At 51.6% G+C, this 27,164-nt stretch overlaps 1 protein-coding gene across 4 annotated transcripts in view; it reads right to left on the bottom strand.

Annotated features, from left to right (window-relative positions):
- itpr2 (inositol 1,4,5-trisphosphate receptor, type 2) overlaps positions 1–27,164 on the bottom strand; it is a 333,090-nt gene that overhangs the window by 87,235 nt on the left and 218,691 nt on the right. For all 4 annotated transcript variants that reach the window (XM_072471852.1, XM_072471851.1, XM_072471850.1 and 1 more), the window contains one exon: positions 3,322–3,448. In XM_072471852.1, coding sequence (XP_072327953.1) covers positions 3,322–3,448 — 127 coding nt within the window. The remainder of the gene's footprint in view (positions 1–3,321; positions 3,449–27,164) is intronic.

The raw sequence follows: 27,164 nt of genomic DNA on the forward strand, positions 1-27,164 counted from the left end.
AAAATCTTTGGATTCTGGGTCTCCCTGAAGGAGTGGAGGGGACCGACACTGGGGCATATTTAGTATCAATGCTCAACACGCTGATGGGCGCGGGAGCTTTCCCGAGGCCCCTGGAGCTGGATGGGGCTCATCGAGTCCTGGCAAGGAGGCCTAAAGCCAACGAGCCGCCAAGGGCTGTAGTGATGAGGTTCCACCGCTTTATGGACAGAGAGTGCGTCCTGAGATGGGCGAAGAAAGAGCGGAGCAGCAGGTGGGAGAATACAGAGATCCGTGTCTATCAGGACTGGAGTGCGGAGGTGGCCAAGAAGGGGCTGGTTTTAATCGGGGTTGGGGAGCTGGGGAGTGGTCGGACAAAAAAGAGCCGCGCCATAGAGGGTGGGGCCGGCTCGGATGGAAAGCGCGGGCTTTTTCCCGTGCTAAGGAAGTGAGGGGCGGGGCCTGGGGGGAAGGGTGGTGCTGGAGGAGAGCGCACATTGATCGACAGGGGGAGGCGGGGAGATTCCCACACTGGGGGGCCGTTGGAATGGCGGGAGTAGCCGGGATCAGCAGGAGTCAGCTGACTTACGGGAGTGTCATGAGGGGAGCAAAATGGCTGGACGGTGATCTGGCTGGGGATGGGGGGGGGGGGGGGGGGGGACTGGGTTGCTGCTGTATTGGCCAAAGGGGAGCTGGAGGTAGAAAAGGGAGTCGGGGCGGGGGGTCCGCCGCCTGGGGGACTGGAGGGTGCGGGAGGCGCGGGCATGTGGCTGGCCTAAAAAAGGGGATGGCTAGTCAGCGGGGGATGGCTAGTCGGCCGGGGGGGGGGGGGGGGGGGAAAGAGGCGAGTAGCCCCCCAATCCGGCTGATAACGTGGAATGTGAGGGGCCTGAATGGGCCTGTCAAGAGGGCCCGGGTGTTCGCGCACTTAAAGGGACTGAAGGCAGGCGTGGTCATGCTCCAGGAGACACACTTGAAGGTGGCAGATCAGGTCAGGCTGAGAAAGGGATGGGTAGGGCAGGTCTTTCACTCGGGGCTGGATGCGAAGAATAGGGGGGTTGCGATACTGGGGGGGAAGCGGGTGTCGTTTAAGGCAATGAATGTTGTGGGGGATAATGGAGGTCAATACGTGATGGTGAGCGGTAGGTTGCAGGGCTCGCGGGTGGTACTGGTGAACGTATATGCCCCGAATTTGGACGATGCCGGATTTATGAAACGTATGTTGGGTCAGATCCCGGATCTGGAGGCAGGGAGCTTGATAATGGGGGGGGGGGGGGGGACTTCAACACGGCGCTGGACCCAGCACTGGACCGTTCCAGGTCCAGGACGGGTAAGAGGCTGGCTGTGGCCAAGGTGCTCAGGGGGTTTATGGACCAGATGGGGGAGTGGATCCATGGAGGTTTGCCAGGCCAGAGAATTTTCTTTTTTCTCCCACGTCCATAAAGCCTATTCCCGGATAGATTTCTTTATAATGAGTAGGGCGCTAATCCAGAAAGTGGAAGGAACGGAATATTTGGCTATAGCCATCTCGGACCACGCCCCACATTGGGTGGAGCTGGAGTTGGGGGAGGAGAGGGATCAGCGCCCGTTGTGGCGCCTCGATGTGGGACTGTTGGCAGATGAGGTGGTGTGCGGGCGGATCCGGGGGTGTATTCAAAGATACATGGAGGCCTACGACAATGGGGAGGTGCAGGTGGGGGTAGTCTGGGAGGCTCTGAAGGCGGTGGTTAGGGGAGAGCTAATTTCCATTAGGGCCCATAGGGAGAAGAGAGAGAGGAGGGAGAGGGAGAGATTGGTGGGGGAGATATTAAGGGTGGACAGGAGCTATGCAGAGGCCCCCGAGGAGGGGTTGTTTAGGGAGCGACGAAACCTCCAAATGGAATTTGATCTATTGACCACGGGAAAAGCAGAAGCGCAGTGGAGGAAAATGCAGGGGGCGGTATATGAGTATGGGGAGAAGGTGAGCCGGATGCTGGCACATCAGCTTCGGAAGAGGGAGGCAGCGAGGGAAATTGGTTGAATTAGAGATAGAGGGGGGAATACGGTGCGGAGTGCGGTGAGAATAAACAAGGTATTTAGGGACTTCTATGGGGATCTGTACAGGTCTGAGCACCCCCCCCCCCTCCCCCAGGGGCTGGGCCCGCTGCTGGTGAGAACTTTTAATGAGGCGAGGGAGGAGGGGACCCTGCCCCCGACAATGTCCCGGCGCTGATCTCATTGATTTTGAAGTGGGACAAGGAACCATTGCAATGTGGATTGTATAGGCCGATTTTGCTCCTCAATGTAGATGCTAAATTGTTGGCGAAGGTTCCGGCTATGAGGATTGAGGACTGTGTACTGGGGGTGATCCATGAGGGACAGACAGGGTTTGTGAGGGGCAGGCACTTAAATACGAATGTGCGGAGGCTCTTAAATGTGATCATGATGCCCTCGGTGGAGGGGGAAGCGGAGGTAGTGGTGGCTATGGACGCGGAGAAGGCCTTTAATCGGGTGGAGTGGGAGTATCTCTGGGAAGTGCTGGGAAGGTTTGGGTTTGGGGAAAGGTTCATAAGATGGGTCAGGCTGTTATATAGGGCCCCAGTGGCGAGTGTGGCTACGAACCGACGGAGGTCGGAGTACTTTAGGTTGTACCGTGGAACGAGGCAGGGGTGTCCCTTATCCCCCTTGTTGTTTGCACTGGCAATTGAGCCGCTGGCCATGACACTGAGGGAGTCTAGGAACTGGAGGGGATTGGTCCGGGGTGGGGGGAGGATCACTGGGTGTCGTTATATGCTGATGACCTGTTGATATATGGTCTTGTACTAGCTCAGACTCCAGTAAAGTGAGTGACTTTGTCCCTCAGGCTGACAACTGAGGCATTGGAGGATGATCCTCCTCTTCCATTGGCTACAGTTTGCTAGGCTGTAACCAGATTTCTTCCTCCCCTCATCCACAGAGCCACTCCAAACACAGCGATGACAGCGACAACCAAAGCAAGGTTTGACCCTCAGTAGCCCCGAAGTGTGTTATGGAAGCCTTTACATCCAACGGAGAAGACAGAAGGAGCATTGGTCTAACACCTCATCCAAAAGATGGCACCTCTGACAATGCAGCCCTGCCTTGGTACTCCACTGGGAATGTTAATCTGGACTTTATGCTCAAGCCACTGCCGTACGTGGGACTTGAACCCTTGGCTTCCTGACTCAGAAGCTCAAAGTGCTACCCACCAATTTAGTTCACAGGAAAGCAAGAACATACGAGATTGATTTACTTCTTTACTTCATTTGTACATATCTAAGCTTACTCCATATTACCAACTTGTATCATTTTTAAATCATATAATTTAACAAATAATGATGCATTTACCTCCTGGTTGTGCAGATTTCCCTGTTGCCAGGGGTGCATTTATGCTGCTGCTGTATCCTTCTCCTTTATAGACACTACGCAGATTTCCAAAATAGCGATGCAGGAGGATCTTTCTTAAAACTGTACCCTTTAAAAGAACAGATTCAAATAAAACATCATAGCGGAAAAGATTTAAGGGAAAAAACACTCTCCCACTTCTAACATGTGGCGAACTGCACATCCATGGTAACTAATGAAGAAAGAAGTTTCTTACTCCTGCCAATGATTTGCCGCTTAATTACTGTAATTATGAAGGGCTTGGTTGTTAGTGTGAAAACTATCGCTCAGGGGGTGGGAGGGGGGGATGGAGGGAGGGGGGAAGGGAGGGAGGGGGTGAGGGGAGGGGGTGAGGGGAGGGGGGGAGGGGGCGACGGAGGGAGGGGGCGAGGGAGCGAGGGGGAGGGAGAGGGGGCGAGGGAGGGAGGGGGAGGGAGAGGGGGCGAGGGAGGGAGGGGGGAGGGAGGGATGGGGGAGGGGGGAGTGGGGGAGGGGGCGGCGGGGGGAGGGGGAGGGGGAGGGAGGAGGGGGAGGGGTTGAGGGTGCGACGGAGGGAGAGGGGAGGGGGCGAGGGAGCGAGGGGGGAGGGAGAGGGGGCGAGGGAGCGAGGGGGGAGGGAGAGGGGGCGAGGGGGAGGGAGAGGGGGCGAGGGAGGGAGGGGGAGGGGGCGAGGGAGGGAGGGAGGGGAGGGGGCGAGGGAGGGAGGGGGGGGCGAGGGAGGGAGGGGAGGGGGCGAGGGAGGGAGGGGAGGGGGCGAGGGAGGGAGGGGGAGGGGGAGGGGGCGAGGGAGGGAGGGGGTGAGGGAGGGAGGGGGAGGGGGTGAGGGAGGGAGGGGGAGGGGGTGAGGGAGGGAGGGGGAGGGAGCGAGGGTGGGAGGGGGAGGGGTGAGGGAGGGAGGGGGAGGGGGTGAGGGTGGGAGGAGGGAGGGAGGAGAGAGGGATAGAGGGAGGGAGGGTGGGAGGCGGGGAGGGAGGGAGTCTGGGAGGGGGGAGGTGGGGAGGAGGGAGGGAGGTGGGGAGGAAAGAGGGATAGAGGGAGGGAGGGTGGGAGGCGGGGAGTGTGGGAGGCGGGGAGGGAGGGAGGCGGGGAGGGAGGGAGGCGGGGAGGGGGAGGTGGGAGGGAGGCGGGGAGGAGGGAGGGAGGCGGGGAGGAGGGAGGGAGGCGGGGAGGAGGGAGGGAGGCGGGGAGGAGGGAGGGAGGCGGGGAGGAGGGAGGGAGGCGGGGAGGAGGGAGGGAGGCGGGGAGGAGGGAGGGGGAAGGGGAGAAGGGAGGTGGAAGGGGGAAAAGGGAGGGGGAAGGGGGAGAAGGGAGGGGGAAGGGGGGAGGGGGAGAAGGGGGGAGAAGGGGGGAGGGGGAGAGGGGGAGAAGGGGGGAGAAGGGGGGAGGGGAGAAGGGGGGGAGGGGAGAAGGGGGGAGGGGAGAAGGGGGGAGAAGGGGGGAGGGGAGAAGGGGGGAGGGGAGAAGGGGGGAGGGGAGAAGGGGGGAGGGGAGAAGGGGGAGGGGAGAAGGGGGAGGGGAGAAGGGGGGAGGGGAGAAGGGGAGGGGAGAAGGGGGAGGGGAGAAGGGGGGAGGGGAGAAGGGGGGAGAGGAGAAGGGGGGAGGGGAGAAGGGGGGAGGGGAGAAGGGGGGGAGAAGGGGGGGAGAAGGGGGGAGGGGGAGAAGTGGGGAAGGGGGAGAAGTGGAGGAAGAGGGGGGAGAAGGGGAGGAAGGGGAGGGAAGATGGGGGAGAAGGGGGAAGGGGGGAGAAGGGGGAAGGGGGGAGAAGCGGGGGGAAGGGGGAGAAGGGGGGAGAAGCGGGGGGAAGGGGGGAGAAGCGGGGGAAGGGGGGAGAAGCGGGGGAAGGGGGGAGAAGCGGGGGGAAGGGGGGAGAAGCGGGGGAAGGGGGAGAAGCGGGGGGAAGGGGGGAGAAGCGGGGGGAAGGGGGAGAAGCGGGGGGAAGGGTGGGGGAAGGGGTGGGGAGAAGCGAGGGGAGAAGCGAGGGGAGAAGCGGGGGAGAAGCGAGGGGAGAAGCGGGGGGGAAGGGGGGAGAAGGGAAGGTGGGGAAGAGGCTGAAGGGGGAGGGTGAGGGGGGAGTGGAATGGGGGACGGGCGGGGGGGAGGGGAATGGGGGGGGGAGGAGGGGGAGGGTCGAGGAGGGTCGGGGAAGGGGAGGGTCGGGGAAGGGGAGGGTCGGGGAAGGGGAGCGTCGGGGAAGGGGAGCGTCGGGGAAGGGGAGCGTCGGGGAAGGGGAGCGTCGGGGAAGGGGAGCGTCGGGGAAGGGGAGCGTCGGGGAAGGGGGAGGGGAGGGGAGGGGAAGGGGAGGGTCGGGGAAGGGGAGGGTCGGGGAAGGGGAGGGTCGGGGAAGGGGAGGGTCGGGGAAGGGGAGGGTCGGGGAAGGGGAGGGTCGGGTCCGGGAAGGGGAGGGGAGGGGAGGGGAGGGGAAGGGGAGGGGAGGGGAGGGGAAGGGGAGGGGAGGGTCCGGGAAGGGGAGGGGAGGGGAGGGTCCGGGAAGGGGAGGGGAGGGGAGGGGAAGGGAAGGGGAGGGGAGGGTCGGGGAAGGGGAGGGTCGGGGAAGGGGAGGGTCGGGGAAGGGGGAGGGGAGGGTCGGGGAAGGGGGAGGGTCGGGGAAGGGGTGGGGAGAAGCGAGGGGAGAAGCGAGGGGAGAAGCGAGGGGAGAAGCGGGGGGGAAGGGGGGAGAAGGGAAGGTGGGGAAGAGGCTGAAGGGGGAGGGTGAGGGGGGAGTGGAATGGGGGACGGGCGGGGAGAGGGGAATGGGGGGGGGAGGGGAAGGGGGGGGGGGGAGGAGAGGGAGGGTCGAGGAGGGTCGGTGAAGGGGAGGGTCGGGGAAGGGGAGGGTCGGGGAAGGGGAGGGTCGGGGAAGGGGGAGGGGAGGGGAGGGGAGGGGAGGAGAGGGGAAGGGGAGGGTCGGGGAAGGGGAGGGTCGGGGAAGGGGAGGGTCGGGGAAGGGGAGGGTCGGGGAAGGGGAGGGTCGGGGAAGGGGGAGGGTCGGGGAAGGGGGAGGGTCGGGGAAGGGGGAGGGGAGGGTCGGGGAAGGGGGAGGGGAGGGTCGGGGAAGGGGGAGGGGAGGGTCCGGGAAGGGGAGGGGAGGGGAGGGGAGGGGAAGGGGAGGGGAGGGTCCGGGAAGGGGAGGGGAGGGTCGGGGAAGGGGAGGGTCGGGGAAGGGGAGGGTCGGGGAAGGTGAGGGTCGGGGAAGGGGGAGGGGAGGGTCGGGGAAGGGGGGAGGTCGGGGAAGGGGGAGGGGAGGGTCGGGGAAGGGGGAGGGGGAGGGTCGGGGTCGGGAAGGGGGAGGGGGAGGGTCGGGGAGGGGGAGGGTCGGGGAAGGGGGAGGGTCGGGGAAGGGGGAGGGTCGGGGAAGGGGGAGGGGGAGGGGAAGGGGGAGGGTCGGGCAAGGGTCGGGGGAGGGGGAGGGGAAGGGGGTGGGGGAGGGGAAGGGGAGGGGGAGGGTCGGGGGAGGGGTCGGGTCGGGGGAGGGGTATGGGAGGAGCGGAGAGGGGGAGGGACGGAAGGACGGAGAGGGGCAGAGCGGGGGGAGGGGCAGAGCGGGGGGAGGGGCAGAGCGGGGGGAGGGGCAGAGCGGGGGGAGGGGCAGAGCGGGGGGAGGGGCAGAGCGGGGGGAGGGGCAGAGCGGGGGGAGGGGCAGAGCGGGGGGAGGGGCAGAGCGGGGGGAGGGGCAGAGCGGGGGGAGGGGCAGAGCGGGGGAGGGGCAGAGCGGGGGAGGGGCAGAGCGGGGGAGGGGCAGAGCGGGGAGGGGCAGAGCGGGGAGGGGCAGAGCGGGGGGAGGGGCAGAGCGGGGGGAGGGGCAGAGCGGGGGGAGGGGCAGAGCGGGGGGAGGGGCAGAGCGGGGGGAGGGGCAGAGCGGGGGAGGGGCAGAGCGGGGGAGGGGCAGAGCGGGGGAGGGGCAGAGCGGGGGGAGGGGCAGAGAGGGGAGGGGCAGAGCGGGGGGAGGGGCAGAGAGGGGGGAGGGGCAGAGAGGGGGGAGGGGCAGAGAGGGGGAGGGGCAGAGAGGGGGAGGGGCAGAGAGGGGGGAGGGGCAGAGAGAGGGAGGGGCAGAGAGGGGGAGGGGCAGAGAGGGGGAGGGGCAGAGAGGGGGGAGGGGCAGAGAGGGGGGAGGGGCAGAGAGGGGGGAGGGGCAGAGAGGGGGGAGGGGCAGAGAGGGGGGGGCAGAGAGGGGGAGGGGCAGAGAGGGGGAGGGGCAGAGAGGGGGAGGGGCAGAGAGGGGGAGGGGCAGAGAGGGGGAGGGGCAGAGAGGGGGAGGGGCAGAGAGGGGGAGGGGCAGAGAGGGGGGAGTGGCAGAGAGGGGGGAGGGGCAGAGAGGGGGGAGGGGCAGAGAGGGGGGAGGGGCAGAGAGGGGGAGGGGCAGAGAGGGGGGAGGGGCAGAGGAGGGGGAGGGGCAGAGAGGGGGAGAGCCGAGAGGGGGAGGGGCAGAGGGGGAGGGGCAGAGAGGGGGAGGGGCAGAGAGGGGGAGGGGCAGAGGGGGAGGGGCAGAGAGGGGGAGGGGCAGGGGCAGAGAGGGGGAGGGGCAGGGGCAGAGAGGGGGAGGGGCAGGGGCAGAGAGGGGGAGGGGCAGGGGCAGAGAGGGGGAGGGGCAGAGAGGGGGAGGGGCAGAGAGGGGGAGGGGCAGAGAGGGGGAGGGGCAGAGAGGGGGAGGGGCAGAGAGGGGGAGGGGCAGAGAGGGGGAGGGGCAGAGAGGGGGAGGGGCAGAGAGGGGGAGGGGCAGAGAGGGGGAGGGGCAGAGAGGGGGAGGGGCAGAGAGGGGGAGGGGCAGAGAGGGGGAGGGGCAGAGAGGGGGAGGGGCAGAGAGGGGGAGGGGCAGAGAGGGGGAGGGGCAGAGAGGGGGAGGGGCAGGGGCAGAGAGGGGGAGGGGCAGAGAGGGGGAGGGGCAGAGAGGGGGAGGGGCAGAGAGGGGGAGGGGCAGAGAGGGGGAGGGGCAGAGAGGGTGAGGGGCAGAGGGGGGGAGGGGCAGAGAGGGGGGAGGGGCAGAGGGGGGAAGGGCAGGGGGAGGGGGAGGGAGGGAGTGGCGGGGAGGGGGGAGTGGCGGGGAGGGGGGAGGGGCGAGGAGGGGGGAGTGGTGGGGAGGGGGAGGGGCGAGGAGGGGGAGGGGCGAGGAGGGGGAGGGGCGAGGAGGGGGAGGGGCGAGGAGGGGGAGGGGCGAGGAGGGGGAGGGGCGAGGAGGGGGAGGGGCGAGGAGGGGGAGGGGCGGGGAGGGGCGAGGAGGGGGAGGGGCGAGGAGGGGGAGGGGTGGGGCGAGGAGGGGGAGGGGTGGGGCGGGGAGGGGGAGGGGTGGGGCGGGGAGGGGGAGGGGCGGGGAGGGGGAGGGGCGGGGAGGGGAGGGGCGGGGAGGGGGAGGGGTGGGGAGGGGCAGGGAGGGGAAGGGGCGGGGAGGGGAGGGGAGGGGCGGGGAGGGGCGAGGAGGGGGAGGGGCGAGGAGGGGGAGGGGCGAGGAGGGGGAGGGGCGAGGAGGGGGAGGGGGAGGGGGAGGGGCGAGGAGGGGGAGGGGCGAGGAGGGGGAGGGGTGGGGAGGGGCGGGGAGGGGGGGGGCGGGGAGGGGGGGGGCGGGGAGGGGGAGGGGCGGGGAGGGGGAGGGGCGGGGAGGGGAGGGGCGGGGAGGGGAGGGGCAGGGAGGGGGAGGGGCGGGGAGGGGGAGGGGCGGAGAGGGAGAGGGGTGGGGGAGGGGCGAGGAGCGGGGAGGGGCTGGAGGGGGAGGGGCAGGGAGCGGGGAGGGGCGGGAGGGGGAGGGGCGGGAGGGGGAGGGGCGGGAGGGGCGAGCATTAGTAGGTGATATAGCATTATATAAGGCAAGGTTGGAAAGTCGAGTGAAGAGTGGTGAAGTGGTAGTAGGAGTAATAGATAAACTATCTTGTCCAGGAATACAGTTTATCTTGGGTAATGATATAGCTGGATCGCAGATGGGAGTGATGCCTACTGTGGTTGATAAGCCAGTGGAAAATCAGACAACTGAAGTGTTGAAGTACGAATATCCTGGGATTTTTCCGGATTGTGTAGTAACAAGGTCGCAAAGTCACAGGTTAAGACAAGAGGAGAAATCAAAGAGTGAAGATGAAGTTGAAGTGCAATTATCAGAAACGATTTTTAGTTCAGGAAAATTGGCGGAGTTACAACAGAAAGATGTAGAAATAAAACGTATATATCAGAAAGCATATACGGAAGAGGAATCTGTGAGTATACCAGAGTGTTATTACCGTAAAAATTATGTCTTGATGAGAAAATGGAGACCTGTACATATGCAGGCGGATGAAAAGTGGGAAGAAGTTCATCAAGTAGTATTGCCGGTAGGGTATAGAAAGGAGGTGTTGCGAGTTGCACATGAGGTACCAGTGGGAGGTCATTTGGGAATAAGGAAAACGCCATCTAAAATCCAGAAACATTTTTATTGGCCTGGACTACATCTAAGATGTAGTAAAATTTTGTCAATCATGTCACACATGTCAAGTGATAGGGAAACCTCAAGCAGTGATAAAACCAGTGCCCTTCATACCCATTCCAGCATTTGAGGAACCTTTTACAAGGGTCCTAATCGATTTTGTAGGACCGCTTCCTAACACAAAAAGTGGGAATCAATATCTTTTGACTGTAATGGGTGTGTCGACTAGGTTTCCAGAGGCCATTCCAATACGTAATATTACAGCTAAAAGGATTGTGGAGGAGTTACTTAAATTCTTTACTAGATATGGACTACCCACAGAAATTCAATCGGATCACGGATCGAATTTTACTTCAAAGTTATTCAAAGAAGTTATGGATAGCTTAGGACTAAAACTATTTAAATCAACTGTGAACCATCCAGAATCGCAGGGAGCGTTAGAAAGGTGGCATCAGACATTAAAGACAATGTTGAGGGCGTATTGTCAAGATTATCCAGAGGACTGGGATAAAGGAATCCCATTCGTATTGTTTGCAATTAGGGATGCACCTAATGAATCTACCAAATTTAGTCCTTTTGAATTAATTTTTGGTCATGAGGTAAGAGGACCACTTAAATTGATTAAGGAAAAATTAGTGGGTGAGAAATAAGAAATTACACTATTGGATTAAGTGTCAAATTTTAGGGAACGATTAAACAGGGCAGGTGAATTGGCTAGACAACATTTAAAAGTTGCACAAAATGTGATGAAACGGGTAGCGGACAAGAAATCCAAAGTTCGTACTTTTGCCAGTGGGGATAAAGTTTTAGTGTTGTCACCAGTGGTAGGGGAGCCTTTAAAAGCTAGGTTTTGTGGACCGTATCAGATTGAAGGGAAATTAAGTGAGGTGAATTATGTGGTGAAAACACCGGATAGAAGGAAGACTCACCGAGTGTGTCTTGTGAATATGCTTAAAAGGTACTTTGAAAGGGAAGGAGAGAAAAAGGAGGTTTTAATGATTCTAACTCAAAGTGACGAACCAAATCCAGATGACTGTGAATTTGACATACCTCAAACTAAATTGGAAAATGAGGATTTCTTAAAAATTGGGATGAATTGTTAAGTTACCTTCCAGAGGAAAAACGAACTGACCTGAAAGAGTTATTGATATCATATGGGCAAGTTTGTAGAGATAAATTGGGAAGTACTAAAATGGCTATACATGATGTAGATGTAGGAAATGCTGTTCCTATCAAACAACATCCATATAGACTTAACCCTTTAAAATTGGCACAGGTTAACAAAGAGATTGAGAGTATGGTTAAAAATGGCATAATTGAAGTGGGTTGCAGCCAATGGAGCTCACCCGTAGTGGTGGTACCTAAACAAGACGGTACCTAACGGTTGTGTGTGGACTATTGAAAGGTGAATGCAGTTAAAAGAACGGATTCTTATCCTATCCCACGTTTGAGGGATTGCATGAAGAAAGTGGGACAATCTGCTTTTATTTTCAACTTCCGGACATGGAAAGAACATTTAAAACATCGTATGGAGTTCTTTGATCGACTTCAGGAGGCGGGTTTGTTGATGAACCTAGCCGAAAGTGAATTTGGAGAAGCCCAAATCATTTCCTTGAGGAGTTTCCGATACCCTCAAGACGAAGGGAAATAATGCGATTTCTTAGCATGAATAAATTTGATCGAACAGTTGTGCAAAGGTTTTGTGGCGTGATTACTCCACTGATGGAATTGCTGAAGAAACGTTAAAAATTTCAATGGACAGCGGACTTTCAACAGGCATTTGACTGCCTGAAGGCTGTGATCACCAATGTTCCTGTATTGGAGCATTGCAAGGGTCTCTGTGGTCAGATTGAACTAGAGTATCTGATTCTAAGGCAAAATGCCGAGGAGTAGAGGAATGGCTGGATCATGCAGAGACTTTGTTCAAAGAGACTGTTAATCGAAAAGGTTTTTGGTTGAAGGAAGAAGAACAAAGAAAAATGGACTATATTATTATACCTGTTTGCATGTGTTGTTTTTATAAAAAAACAAAAAGATATATTTACTGTGTACATTTCTTAGTGGATGGTGCAAAAGTGAAAAATGAAACCATCTTGAAGTTGTTGTTTTTTTTCTTGGGGGGGGGGGGAGGTGTCATGTGAGAGTACTTTTAAGACATGGATGTTTAAGCAATGTACCTTTAAGAAACAGTGATGTCAGAGAGTAGGTGGAGCTGAGGTCAGGTCAGCCATTTTGCAGTTTAGTTTTGCAGTTGGAAAAAGCAGTTTGTGTGTGTCTGTGTGTTTCCAGAGAGCTGCAGGAATAAAGCGAGGTGCTGGAGCTGAAGTCAACCAAGCTAATATATCTCTGCCATTCTACAGAAAACATATATCCTTTAACCTGATGTGATACTGTTTAAAGGTGTTAAGTCTCTTGGAAGTTTGAAGGAACAGTTTAAGGAGTTATTTATTGTTGCAATATTTTCTGAGTTATCTTTGAAGTAAGGGGTATTAAGAGATCCAATGTTTATTTAAGATGTTAAATTGAGTTCATGGAATAAACAGTGTTTTGTGTTTAAAAACCCATGTGTCCATAATTGTAACCCCACACCTAGGGATAAAGCAGTGTGCTAGGAAAAGTAACAAATCCATTAAAGGGAGAGGTTGGTTGAACTCCCTGATACATTTTGGGGTTCTGAAAACGCCTTGCCCATAACACTGGCCTGAGCCTGGACCGGTCATGCTCAAGAACGGGCAGGTTGCCAGCAATGGCAAAGGAACTGAGAGGGTTCATGGAGCAAATGGGGGGAGCAGATCCATGGAGATTTAGCCGGCCGACAGCGAAGGAGTTCTCGTACTACTCCCACGTCCACAAGGTATATTCCCGAATTGACTACTTTGTTTTGAGTAGGGACCTGCTGGCCGGAATGGTGGGGGCAGAATATTCGGTAATTGCCATATCGGACCATGCTCCGCACTGGGTAGACCTGCAGTTCCGTAAGGACAGCTTTCAGCGCCCACCATGGAGGCTGGAAGTTGGACTATTCGCGGACGAGGCGGTGTGTGAGAGGCTGAGGAAATGCATGCAGAATTACCTGCAGGTGAACGATACTGGAGAAGTCTCGGCAGCGGTGCTCTGGGAGGCACTGAAGGCAGTGGTGAGAGGGGAGCTGATTTCAATCCGGGCGTACATGGACAGAAGATAGGGCAGAGATGGACCGACTGATTAAGGAAATTCTACGGACAGACAGGAGTTACGTGGAGTCCCCGAGGCCAGAATTACTTAAGATGTGGCAGAGGCTGCAGGTCGAATTTGGGGTGCTGACGACAGGCAAGGCTGTAGAGCAGCTTAGAAAGATAAAAGGCGCGATTTAGGAGCATGGGGAGAAGGCCAGTAGAATGCTTGCGCAGCAACTGAGGAAGAGGGAAGCGGCTAAGGAGATAGGAAGGATAGTGGATGGGGAGGGAAATCTAGTGGGTGATCCAGCAGGGCTGAACAAGGTCTTTAGGGACTTTTATAGGAAGCTGTACACTTCGGAACCGACCTGGGTGGATAAGGCGATTCCTGGACGGACTGACCTTCCCAAGAGTGGGGAGGGGGTTGTAGGACGGACTGGGGGCCCTGGTCAGGATCGAAGAGGTGTTGGGGGGCCTGAAGGTCATGCAGTCGGGTAAAGCCCTGGGGCCGGACGGGTATCCGGTGGAGTTTTACAAAAAATTTGCCGGGATAGTGGGGCCGGTGCTGGTCAGGGTGTTTAATGAGGCAACAGACAGAGGGAGTTTACCCCCCGACGATGTCGCGGGCCACCATCTTGCTTATTCTGAAACGGGACAAGGACCCGGAGGTTTGTGGGTCATACAGGCCGATCTCTTTGATCAACGTAGACGCCAAGTTACTGGCCAAGATCTTGGTGACTAGAATTGAGGACTGTGTACTGGATGTAATTGGGGAGGACCAAACCGGGTTTGTAAAGGGGAGGCAGCTGGTGGCCAACATAAGAAGGCTGCTCAACGTGATTATGATGCCCCCGGAGAGTAGGGAGGTAGAGATAGTGGTAGCCATGGATGCTGAAAAGGCTTTTGACCGGGTCGAGTGGGAGTATCTGTGGGAGGTAACAGGACGGTTCGGGTTCGGGGCGGGGTTCATCGACTGGGTTAGGCTATTGTATCAGACCCCGGAGGCGAGTGTAAGGACGAACAGGACGACATCGGACTACTTTAGACTGCACTGTGGGACAAGACAGGGCTGCCCTCTCTCCCCACTGCTGTTTGCGCTGGCCACATGAAGGGGTTGCCGTTCAGGCTGGTGGGGCAGAGTTTCCTATATTTGGGGATTCAGGTGGCACGGGACTGGGGCAAGTTGCATAAGCTCAACCTGTCCCGACTGGTGGAACGAGTGAGGGAGGAGGTCCGGTGGTGGGATGCGCTCCCGCTGTCATTGGCGGGGAGGGTGCAGACTGTTAAGATGACGATTCTCCCGCGGTTCTTGTTTGTTTTTCAGTCACTCCCCATCTTTATCCCGCGGTCCTTCTTTAAGAGGCTGAATAAAATTATTCTGGGATTTGTATGGGCAGGGAAGTCCCCGCGGGTGATGCTTGAAAAGAACAGAGGAGAATGGGGGCTGGCGTTGCCGAACTTCAGCAACTATTACTGGGCGGCCAACATAGCGATGATAAGGAAATAGATGGTGGGTGCGGGGTCGGTTTGGGAGCGGATGGAGGCTGCTTCGTGCAGGGGCGCTAGCTTAGCAGGCCTGGTCACAGCACCTCTGCCGCTTCCGCCAGCACGGTACTCCACCAGCCCAATAGTGGTGGCGGCTCTTCGGATCTGGGGCCAGTGGAGAAGACATGTAGGGGAGGTAAGAGCATCGGTGTGGACCCCAATCTGCGGCAACCACCGATTTGCCCTGTGGAACATGGACGGGGGGTATCGACTGTGGAGGAGGGCGGGGATTGTGAGGATGGGGGATCTGTTCCTGGAAGGGAGCTTTCCGAGCATGAGGGTGCTGGAGGAAAAGTTTGGGCTGGCGAGAGGGAACGACTTTAGATACATGCAGGTGAGGGATTTCTTACGCAGACTGGTGCTGTCCTTCCCACGTCTCCCACCGAAGGGGTGGCAAGACAGGGTAGTTTCTAGGGGAGAGGTGGGAAAAGGTAGAGTTTCAGACATCTACAAGGAACTAATGGGAGCTGAGGATACGCAGACCGAGGACCTGAAGCTTAAGTGGGAGGAGGAGATCGGGGGGAGCTGGAGGACGGTATTTGGGCAGAAGCCCTGAGCAGAGTAAACACGACCGCAACATGTGCCAGGCTCAGCCTGATCTAGTTTAAGGTCGTGCACCGGGCCCACATGACGGTGGCCCGGATGAGCAGATCTGCGGGCTGGAGGACAAATGTGCTAGATGCGCCGGAGGGCTGGCTAACCATGTACACATGTTCTGGTCGTGCCCTAAACTCAGGGGGTATTGGCAGAGATTCGCAGATGTCATGTCCCGGGTATTGAAAACTGGGGTGGCAATGAGCCCGGAGGTGGCAATCTTTGGGATTTCGGAGGACCTGGGAGTCCAGGAAGAGAAAGAGGCTGGCGTTCTGGCCTTTGCTTCCCTGGTCGCCCGGCGACGAATACTGTTCGCGTGGAGGGACTCAAAGCCCCCGAGGGCTGAGGTATGGCTATCAGACATGGCGAGCTTTCTTGGCCTTGAGAAAATCAAGTTCGCCTTTAAGGTTCGCTACTAGGGTTCGCCGAAGGTGGCATTTATTGACTTCTTCGCAGAGGAGGGGGAGGGGGGGGGGGGTAGAGTAGAATAGGGGGATATTGAGGCAGGTCCGTGCGTGAACAGAGCCGTGGTTTGCACTATGTTTAATTTGTAATTTGTGTCTTAACTTCTTTTTTTGTTTGTACAATGTCACTTTTTCTATATGCCTAAAATGCCTCAATAAAATCGTTGGTTAAAAAAAATGAATTGTCTCAGCGCTCATAAAGCATATGGAAGAGAGCTCAGTGCACATGTACAGGTGTGTATTGCGCATATGCAAAGCTCGAACATTGCAAATACAGCAAAAACAGTGTCTCGCTCTCTAACATCTGGCCCAATTATGGAATGATTGGGGAAAATCTGATATAATTGGTTGCCCTGCAGATAAATGGGGTGAGTTAGCAGCAGGAAGGGGATCTGCCTGTAAAACCGTATCATTAGCGCCAAGTACATTCCATTCTCCCATTTAACCAAACCGGCAGTCCCTTTGCACAGCCCTCATGGTGTTGCAGTTACAGTATTCAACGCTTGTTCAACACTTGCCGCTTTTGCGTCATCCTTGGAGAACATTTGGATGTCCAATGATTGATGCCATCTTATCATCCATCTTCACACACATGCCACATACACACACACTCACACCCACACCCAGTTAAAAGACAGATACTGAACTGTCTTCACTTGGAGCAGAAACTACTGTAACACCCAAAATGCTTCCTATCAAAATGGGTCTTATATAACACAACCTGAAATAATGTACGCTCATATTGAACTCCCTCTGTGAATTGGTACGACCACATGAACGTATCCAGATGTGATATTTGCTGGAATATTTCAACGATACTGGATGGATGAGGCTGCACCTGTTTGGGGGAATATGTGAATTTTGGATTTTGCGCTGCCTACATTATTCAATTCCACCAACAGGTTACCAAGAAGTAGGATGGTAAATGCGGAATGCTCACGATTGCTTTTTAAAACAACAATTTGTTTACTTAACATGCAACAGCACAAGATACGATAAAAACTGCGGCAGCTATCTCTGGCAGTAAATCTGAACTCGCAGCACTTGCTTAATAATTATTCTGCACATAGGAAATTAAATGTGCTGCTTAAAAATCAGCTGAATTAGTTCCAGCTGATTAGTATAATTTCCCATCCTCAAACCAAGGATGAGAGATATTTTTGTTTCACCAAACATATCTCTGGATAAGTGCAAGTTATTACACAAATTGATATTAATTATTTTATGATGATTCATCCTTCAGTGTGCACTGCTATAAACACGGAAGCAGAAAACCCACAGGGGAAAGAAAAATAAAACCAGGAATAAAATCACACATTCTGTAGGTCACGTATTCACAGAGTCATTATGACACAGGAGGAGTCCACTCTGCCGAACCAGGAGCAGAGGGTTTTGACTTGGACAGTATCACGTTGGCTGTTTGTTATAGTCCCCGTCAGATATTCAACTCCAGTTAAGTCTTGATGAATTTGGGCAGCACGGTGGTGCAGTGGTTAGCACTACTGCCTCACGGTGCCAGGTTCAATCCCGGCTCTGGGTCACTGTCCATGTGGAGGCTGCACATTCTCCTCGTGTTTGCGTGGGTTTCACCTCCACAACCCAAGAGGTGTGCAAGGTAGGTGGATTGGCCACACTAAATTGCACCTTAATTGGAACAAAAAATTAAAGGGGTACTCTAAATTTATTTTAAAAAAAGAAATAGAAAAGTCTAGATGAATTTGACCCCTAGTTTTCAACGCCTGGATTTCATTCCAGGACATCTATATGGTTCTTAATCTCCCAGTTTCCATCAGAAATCGATGTCTTCGGGGCAGCACAGTGACGCAGTGGGTTAGCCCTGCTGCCTCACGGTGCCGAGGTCCCAGGTTTGATCCCGACTCTGGGTCACTGTCCGTGTGGAGTTTGCCCATTCTCCCCGTGTCAGCGTGGGTTTCGCTCCCACAACCCAAAAGATGTGCAGGCTAGGTGGATTGGCCACACTAAATTGCCCCTTAATTGGAAAAAATGAATTGGGTACTCTAAATTTATTTTTTTTAAAAACAAAAAAAATCGATGTCTTCAATGAGATTACTGCCTTCGCAATTGGAGAGTTTCTGGAATTCTCTATGTCTATCAAACCAAAAACAGAATTTTCCTCTCACCCATTTACAATTTTGTGCTAAATGTGCCACACAAGTACCAGGCAACGAATATCTCCAAGAGAAGATCTAACCATCACACTTTGACATTTAACAGCATTATGATCGCTGAATCCCCCACAATCAACATCCTGGGGGTTACCATTGATCAGAAACTGAACTGGACGAGCCACATTAATACTATGGCTTCCAGAGCAGGTCAAAGGCTAGGAATCCTGTGGCAAGTAACCTCCTGAAATCCAACCCACCATCTACAAGGCACAAGTCAGGAGTGCAGTGGAATACGCTCCACTTGTCTGGATGAGTGCAGCTCCAACAACATTCAAGGCTCTCGACACCATCCAGGACAATGCAGCCCGCTTGATCGGAACCCTTTCCACCACATTCAGAAAGGTAATTAGGGATGGGCAATAAATGCCGGCCTAACCAGCGATGCCCACATCCTGTAAATTAATTTTAAAAGAAATTGGCACAATACGTATACACTACCCAATGGTGCACATTAATAGGGTCTGCATGGAGACACTGGCAGCACTCTTAAAGTTACAAGGAACACCTTTAATGGCAGACTTTAAAAGTTATAATTGGATTCCTATTATACAAAATAACAATTATAAGGGTTAATTTTAACCCCAACCAGGGGCTGGTAATGCAGAACAAGGCCAGCAGCGCGGGTTCAATTCCCGTACCGGCCACCCTGAACAGGCGCCGGAATGTGGCAACTAGGGGCTTTTCACAGTAACTTCATTGAAGCCTACTTGTGACAATAAGCGATTATTATTATTATAGAACATAGAACATAGAAAATACAGCGCAGTACAGGCACTTCGGCCCACGATGTTGCACCGAAACAAAAGCCATCTAACCTACACTATGCCATTATCATCCATATGTTTATCCAATAAACTTTTAAATGCCCACAATGTTGGCGAGTTCACTACTGTAGCCAAATATTCCGCATTCCTGTTATTCCTTCCAAAGTGAATCACCTCACACTTCTCTACATTAAACACCATTTGCCACCTCTCAGCCCAGCTCTGCAGCTTATCTATATCCCTCTGTAACCTGCTACATCCTTCCACACTATCGACAACACCACCGACTTTAGTATCGTCTGCAAATTTACTCACCCACCCTTCTGCGCCTTCCTCTAGGTCATTGATAAAAATGACAAACAGCAACGGCCCCAGAACAGATCCTTGTGGTACTCCACTTGTGACTGTACTCCATTCTGAACATTTCCCATCAACCACCACCCTCTGTCTTCTTTCAGCTAGCCAATTTCTGATCCACATCTCTAAATCACCCTCAATCCCCAGCCTCCGTATTTTTTGCAATAGCCTACCGTGGGGAACCTTATCAAACGCTTTGCTGAAATCCATATACACCACATCAACTGCTCTACCCTCGTCTACCTGTTCAGTCACCTTCTCAAAGAACTCAATAAGGTTTGTGAGGCATGACCTACCCTTCACAAAGCCATGCTGACTATCCCTGATCATATTATTCCTATCTAGATGATTATAAATCTTGTCTCTTATAATCCCCTCCAAGACTTTACCCACTACAGACGTGAGGCTCACCGGTCTATAGTTGCCGGGGTTGTCTCTGCTCCCCTTTTTGAACAAAGGGACCACATTTGCTGTCCTCCAGTCCTCTGGCACTATTCCTGTAGCCAATGATGACATAAAAATCAATTATCTTTGGACAGGAAAGAAAGTCAGTGTGGGGGAGGGGTTAAATTGGTAAATTTGTGAAACTTGACTGGCCAGCCTGTCACACACCAATATGTGTTCTAACTCTTTTAAAAATAAATTCTCAGGGGTAGCAAAGCCAGCATTTGTTGCCCATCATTAGCTGCCCACAGGAGAGCGGGGTGAGCCGTGTTCTTGAACCAACTGTGCCATTTGTCCGTCGGCAGTTAAGCGACAAGCTCAGTGTTGTGGGCCTGGAGTCACATGTAGGCCAGACCAGGTAAAGATGGAAGATTTCCTTTGCTAAAGGGATTCGGTGAACCGGTTGGGTTATTAAACGCCAATCCAGTAGTTACACAGTCACTATTGCTACTGCGATTCATCTATTCCAGGTTTTACTTAATAAATGTAAATTTAAATTACCCAGTTACCATGGTAGGATTTGAACTCCTGTTACGGTTCACTGGTCCAAGCCTCTCCATTCAGAGTCTAATATCATAACCACTCTGCTACTGTATTGTAGTGAGATTGAAGGAAACTAAATAAGCCATTCCGATGAGGCAGGTCCAGAAGTGTAATAATTAATTAAAACTCTGTGGGCGCGATTCTCCGAAATGGAGACAGAGTGTTCGCGCCGTCGTGAACGCCGTCGCGTTTCAGAATGGTGCGAAACGGGTGCGGGGACTGCAGCACGGCGTTGGAGCGGTTCATGCCGCTCCAGCCTCCCTTCCTGGTGCCAAATGGGCGCCACGCGTGCGCAGTTGGTCCGTGCCAACCCACGCATGCGCGCCGGCCCCGCGCAACATGGCGTGGGGGTTCAGGGGCCGGCTGCGCAACAAAGTAGGCCCAGGGGGGTGGAAGAGGCCGGCTCGCCGATCGATGGGCCCCAATCGCAGGCCAGACTCCAGGGTAAAAGAAATGATAAGGAGGTCCTGCCGTGTCATTTATAATTTCCAGGATGCCCCCCCCCCCCACACACACACACTTAACAATAACGATCGGGGCTGAGGAATCTGTAAACTACAACCATCTAAATTGAGAGTTCGGCAGGTTTTCTTTTTCCCTTATTCCTTCATGGGATGTGGGCATCATTGGCTGGGTCAACATTTGTTGCCCAGCACTAATTGCCTTTGAACTGAGCGGTTTGCTCCCCCATTTCTACGGACAGTTAAATGTCAACCACATTGGTGTGGGTCTGAAGTGACATGTAGGCCAGACCAGGTAAAGACAGCAGATTTCCTTCGCTAAAGTTTTTACAACAATTGATGATAGTTTGGTGGTTACCTATTGCAGATTTGTGAACATGTTCCCGGGGAGTTACCCGAGGCCTCTGGATTCCTAGCGCAGTAACATTACTACTATGACACCATCTCACCAGTTAATTATTAGACACTTGATTCATACTTTTGCAATGCAGCCTAGACATTAGTCTGAAACTTTGTAACTCATGTCCTGCTGCATAAAAAATCCAATCGTCTTTGAAACATCTTCTCTCATGCAATCTAATAGGAAAATAACGGTAGTTTTAAGGGATTTATATTTGTATAAGGGGGAGTAAAGGAGTGTTGGAGAATAATCCAACTTTGGCACAGTGGTTAGCACTCCTGCCTCACAGCTCTGAGGACCCTGATTTGATCCCCAACTTATATGGAGTTTGCACATTCTCCTCGTGTCTGCGTGGGTCTCACCCCCACAACCCAAAGATGTGCAGGGTAGCTGGATTGGCCACGCTAAATTGCCCCTTAATTGGAAAAAAATAATCCAACTGTTCATGTTTCATAAAAGTTATATCCAAATATTTTTCTTGTTGTTAAAACTAACTCGCGGTCCTGTGAGTCTATTCCTCCATGTTTTATTTTTAAAAAGTCAAAGTTACGTCCTTTTGAGCCAAGGTTCCATTCTGGGATCTTCCCGTCCAGTTAGAACATCAATTGGGATCATAACAAAAGTGGGGGTCCATCTGGGATTTCAAAACATGGAGAAAGGGTTATTGCATGCTGATTAGTAATAATTTGTTGGGGCTATTTTGAAACATGGAAGACACTGGATGCGGAATAGTAAACTTTTTCTGTGATTTATTGTTAAATGGTGGGATCTATGAATCCTTTAAAAAAAAAAAGAGATAATGGGGTACGAGGTACTGGACAAAATAATTGCGTTACTGTGAGATGTATTGAACAGGTTAGAATCCAAAATGGCATTGGAAATTGCTAAGACTTTTCTAAAGATAGAAGACGAAACTTTGACTGGTTTACAGAAACTAACCATGAATTAGTTAACAAATTGGCAGATAAATTGGAGTTGGGATTACCTGTAGGGGCAAGGAAACCGGAGATTATTGAAAGCATTGGATTGGATTTGTTTATTGTTACGTGTACCAAGGTACAGTGAAAAGTATTTTTCTGCGAGCAGCTCAACAGTTCATTAAATACATGGGAAGAAAAGGGAATAAAAGAAAATACATAATAGGGCAACACAACATATACAATGTAACTACATAAGCACTGGCATCGGATGAAGCATACAGGGTGTAGTGTTAATGAGGTCAGTCCATAAGAGGGTCATTTAGGAGTCTGGTGACAGTGGGGAAGAAGCTGTTTTTGAGTCTGTTCGTGTGCGTTCTCAGACTTCTGTATCTCCTGCCCGATGGAAGAAGTTGGAAGCGTGAGTAAGCCGGGTGGGAGGGATCTTTGATTATGCTGCATAGTGAAACTTTTAAAATTGCAAGGGTTGTTAGATAGACCAAGTACTTTGAAAAGTGAGGAAATTAAATTAGCTAAAATTAAATTATAAATTAAACAATTAGAAATGTAGGGAAATGAAAAAGTGGAGAAATAAAAAAGAAGAAACTTGAAATGCAGGAAAAAGGGAAAAAGAGAGAGCTTTTCAAAGGGAAATTGAAATGAGAAAACTTGATGTGGAAGTGGAAAGATTCGCAACGGAAGAAAGAGAAAAGGCGAAAGAGAGAATTTCAGCTTAAAATGCTGGCAGTTAAGAGACACTAGAGTAGGTTGAGGAAGGACATAGTTCTAGACATGAACCGAGTGGGGTTTATACAAGATCTTCTAAAATTTGAGGGAAAGGATGTGGAAGTATTCTTTATTGCTTTCGAAAAGGTAGCTAAATAGATGCAATGGCCAAAAGAAATTTGGATATCTTTTACAAAATAGCCTAGTAGGTAGAACTAATGAGGTGTATGCACCATTATCGGAAGAGGTATCTGTAGATTATGATGCAGTAAAGAAAGCTATCCTTTTTGCATACGAGTTGGCATCAGAGGCATATAAGCAGAAATTTCAAAATGCATGAAAACAGCCGGCACAAAGTCATATTGAATTTGAGAGAATGAAGCAAAATAATTTTGACCGTTGGATATGGGCATTGAGATAGAGAAAACATATGAAGCGCTTAGAGAGGTGATTCTTTTAGAAGAATTTCAAGATTCAATTTCTTTGCTTATTTTGTTGAAGAACAAAAAGTTAAAACTGCTAGACAGGCAGCAGAGCTGGCTCAAACCGGTCCATAGAACCAAATCTTTTTCCGTCATCCTTTAAAACAAAAGAAGGCGAAAAGTAAATAAATAGTCAATGGAACAGATGGGAATGGTCAGGAAATTTCACTTCAGATTAAAATAAAAGGTGCTGAGGGTGGAAGTGGCATTTGGGGACCCAAGTGTTTCCATTGTAAGTAAGTGGGATATATTAGGACATCTTGTTGGAAACTACATGGAAGACCCATTGTAGTGAAAGGACAAATTTGAAACAGAAATGTCTGTTAATACCATAGCAATGGTGCAGGTGAAACGTGCTCTTTCGGAATCAATGAGAAAGGGGATAGATCTCAAGATAGTTCAAAGAATTGTTTGAGTACCAGTGAAAGAAGTCAGGCAACTGGATGTTTTGTTTCAAAGGGAGAAGCAATCCCTTACTCATCTAACAAAACACGCAAACAAATTAAAATTTTAAGAGATACAGGAGCAGATCAATCATTAATGGTAGCTGATGACACAATTTGTATTCCAGGAAAAATATGAAGGAAAATGTATTGGGTATTGATGGAAAGGATGAACCGGTTTCTTTGAGAAAAGTTAATTTAAGAAGTAATTTTGCAAATGGAATTGTTACATTGGGAATTATTCCAAAATTACGTTTTGGAGGAATAGATTTCATCCTAGGTAATTATTTGGATTGTGGAGATAGTGAGGGGATGACAACTGTATTTCAATAGGCGGTTGATCGTGGTGAACTTAAACTTTTGAAAACTACTGTGGAGAAAAATGAGACACTTATTGCAGGTAACAAGCAATTGAAGAAAAAACAGATTTTAAAATCATCTTTCACTTAGAGGTGTTTGAAAGTGAAAAAATAGGAAACTGACGAGTGCATTGAGAATCAGTCAGGGAAGGGCTAACTGCCTAAAGGACAAACTTGCAAAAGCAAACTTGGCAAAGGTTACTCTTCTGTTCAAACTTGGGTGAACTTCAAACCTTGGAAAGTGCCTTTAACAATAAAATGAGATCCTGGTAGAGCAGAATAGTTGGTTGAATGCAGAATTACAAAGCAAAACTAACGAACTGTTAAGAACTTTGTTATGAAACACGACGAGAGTTCTGAACTTCAAAGCAAAGGAGGAAATGAAGAAGAAAATGGATGGTATGGAATATTGCAATTCGAAAGTTGCTCCTGTGATAAGAAACTGTGGAATACTGATACAATTGAGCAAAGAACTGATCCAAGTAACAGTACTGATGTATCAAAGTCAGTAATGGACAATAAGAAAACAACTGAAGTTCTTGCAAAATTGGAAATTACGAATTGTCAATCAGAAATACTGGAATTGCAAAGTGATCTTTCTGAGGCAATGACCAGGGAGACTGATTTAAAAATGTTTGTCAGTGAAACTGCACCAGATGTCGTAGTTGGAGGAAAGGCAAGTGAACAATTTTGCCAAAGACCATTCAAACTCTATTGAGAACAGGACTGAGATATTTCAGAAATAGTTCAGAAGGGTTGAAAGGTTAGAACAAACTATGAAACTTCAGAGAGAGGAAATGATAGTCCTGGCTCAAACAGAATTGAAAGAACTCATTTGAAATGGGTCTGAGAGAAACTATAAGATCACAAAAAGTTCAAAGAACAAACAAAGCAAGAGTATGATTCCATTTTGAGTGAATAGAAGAAACATCTCAACAACACTCCTGAAACAGGAAAGAGATTTTGACAAGAGAAGAAACAAAATATTAATGCACAAAAATGACATTTTGATTGTGTTAACTCGAAATGAAAATTTGCCACATGTGAATTTGGAAAGTGGGCTGGAGGGAGGAACCATGCCTACCAGTGCCGAAAAGGACAATTGCACCGTAGACTTAAATTAAACCTTCTTTTCGGAGTTGAAAACTGAAAATCAGAAGACAAGACTTGAGTGATGATAATGGACTAAAGGCAGATAAATCTCTGGGACCTGATGACCTGCACCCTAGGGTATTAAGGGAGGTGGCAACAGAGATAGTGGATGCATTGGTTATGATATTTCAAAATTCCCTGGATTCTGGAAAGGTCCCATTCAGTTATAACATCAACTGGGATAGTAACAACACTGACATTTCTAAACAGACATGTTTGCTTCTTACTCTCGAGAATAAACAAGAAAGTGGAAGTAACAATAGTCAGTTGTAATAAATCAAATCATTTATACAACACATGGAATGTTGTATTCTATTTCAGTTGAAGTTTGTTCCCAAGCCACATAATTGAGCTATTAATGGCACAAATGTCTACCAGTCATTTCCCATCTCGACGGATGGCTGTCGTTAATTTTTGGAGAGGTGAAAATAGAAAACACCTTTGCCAGAGGTGTTCATCAGTACATATCCTGTGCCTCACCACATTTAGCTTCAGACTTATCAATTTGTAAATATAAGCAGTTCATTTCTGTATGAAAGAATCCATTTTCTAATTCTGAAAATATTTTGGCTTCATCATGCAACATGACAAAACAACATAGAATCATAGAAAAGTTATAGCACAGAAGAAGACCTGTCAGCCCATCGTCCATGCCAGCCCGAGGACACCCAGGTTCCCTTTCTAATCCCACCTTCCTGCACCCATGAACCATTTTTATGATCTAGGATCTTTAACGTAGTGAAAATTCACATAGGTTTTATTAAATTTTGACAGTGAGCCACATAAAATGACGTTAGATGAATCAAAACCTGGTCAAAGCGCAATAGTGCAGGGGATGAATGTTTGTGGATGGAATGCCAGGGTTGTTTTGTGCTAAATGGTGTCGAGCTTCTCGAGTGTTGTCGGTAAGTGGAACCTGTGCCTTGTAGATGGTGGAGAGGCTTTGGGGAGTCAACTCACCGCAGAATTCCTAACCTCTGACCTGCTCTTGTAGCCACAGCATTTATCTGGCTAGTCCAGTTCACCATAGTATTTATATGGTTTGTCCAGTTTATTTTCTGGTAACCGCCAGGATGTTGACAGTGGGGGATTCAGCGATGGTAATGCCATTGAATGTCAAGGAGTGACGGTTAGATTCTCTCTTGTTGGAGATAGTCATTGCCTGGCACGAATGTTACTTGCTACTTGCGACGGATGCGGAAATAGGTAGTGTTAGTGATGCCGCAAATACACAGTCAGAAGGTCACTGCAGGGTCAAATGCAACACCCAGGTTGTGGTCTGTTGAATTCTGGCTCAAACAGCTGCCAGGGAGAGGGATGGACTGACTGGTTTGGGAATGGAGTTTCTGGTGGTATTTTATGCCCACTTTTCCAGCTACTTCCCAAAATGCAAGAGCTTCAGTGCCGCAGCCTATAAACATAATTAAATATCTGTGGAGAATCTAGACTCCCTGTGGCCCAACACAAAACAAGAGCAACAGTGTCGATCAACACAGATGATCTGGGCAGAAAAAAGAAAGAGATCTATGATTTAGTGATGACAGGAGGATCCATCTTTCGGCTCTCTCAGAGATCCTGTGGCACTATTTGAAACAAGAGCAGGCACGATGCCCCAAGTGTTCTGGTCCATTTGTATCCCTCCACCAATATCACCAAAACAGATTATTTGGCCATTATCACATTGTTGTTTGTGGGGGCTTGCTGTGCGCATGTTGGCTGCAGTGCTTCCTGTATTATCGCAGTGAGTAAACTTTAAAAGTACTTCACTGGCTATGGAGCACTTTGGAGAAGTGTCCTTAGAGCGCTGCAGAAATGCACGTTCTCTCTCGCTTTATAACTAGACCAAATTCTTCCAAAATGGGAGAAAAAGGTCAAAAAGCAAATAAATAAAACTTGCGTATATACCCGGGAATAAAGGTTTGCTGGGACGTGGGGAAGCTGCTGCGGAGGGGGACAAATTGGAAAACTTCATCAAATAGGTAGCACGAGCACAATAGGCCGAGTGGCCTCGCTCCGTGACACAAGATTCTATCGTTCTGATTTACTGCATTCTCAAAGAGTGAATAACTGGCTTTACAATGAGGCAGCTCAGCTCGACATGGTGCAATCATAGTTGGTCAACTGAAAAGGGAGGTCACTTTCGGCATCCTAATATATCGTTCACCAAATGACTAGATGATTGAATCGACTGTCGACAGCGGCTTTATTGTGTGTCTCGGGATATGCCGATGTGAACCAACACGGCGCATCAATATTCAAGGTGTGCAACCTGCCATTGGATTTTAATTAATAAAGTTGTGTGGAGATGTGAGGCACAGTAACAGTTAATGCCGGTGTTTTGCTACAGTGTACAGAGCATCTGGGGTCCTGCATAATTGACACCAATGATTACCTGTCATTAGGCAATTAACAATCCATAATATTGTCGTT

This window comes from Scyliorhinus torazame, chromosome 13, assembly GCF_047496885.1.
Source record: "Scyliorhinus torazame isolate Kashiwa2021f chromosome 13, sScyTor2.1, whole genome shotgun sequence".
Lineage (NCBI taxonomy): Eukaryota > Metazoa > Chordata > Chondrichthyes > Carcharhiniformes > Scyliorhinidae > Scyliorhinus > Scyliorhinus torazame.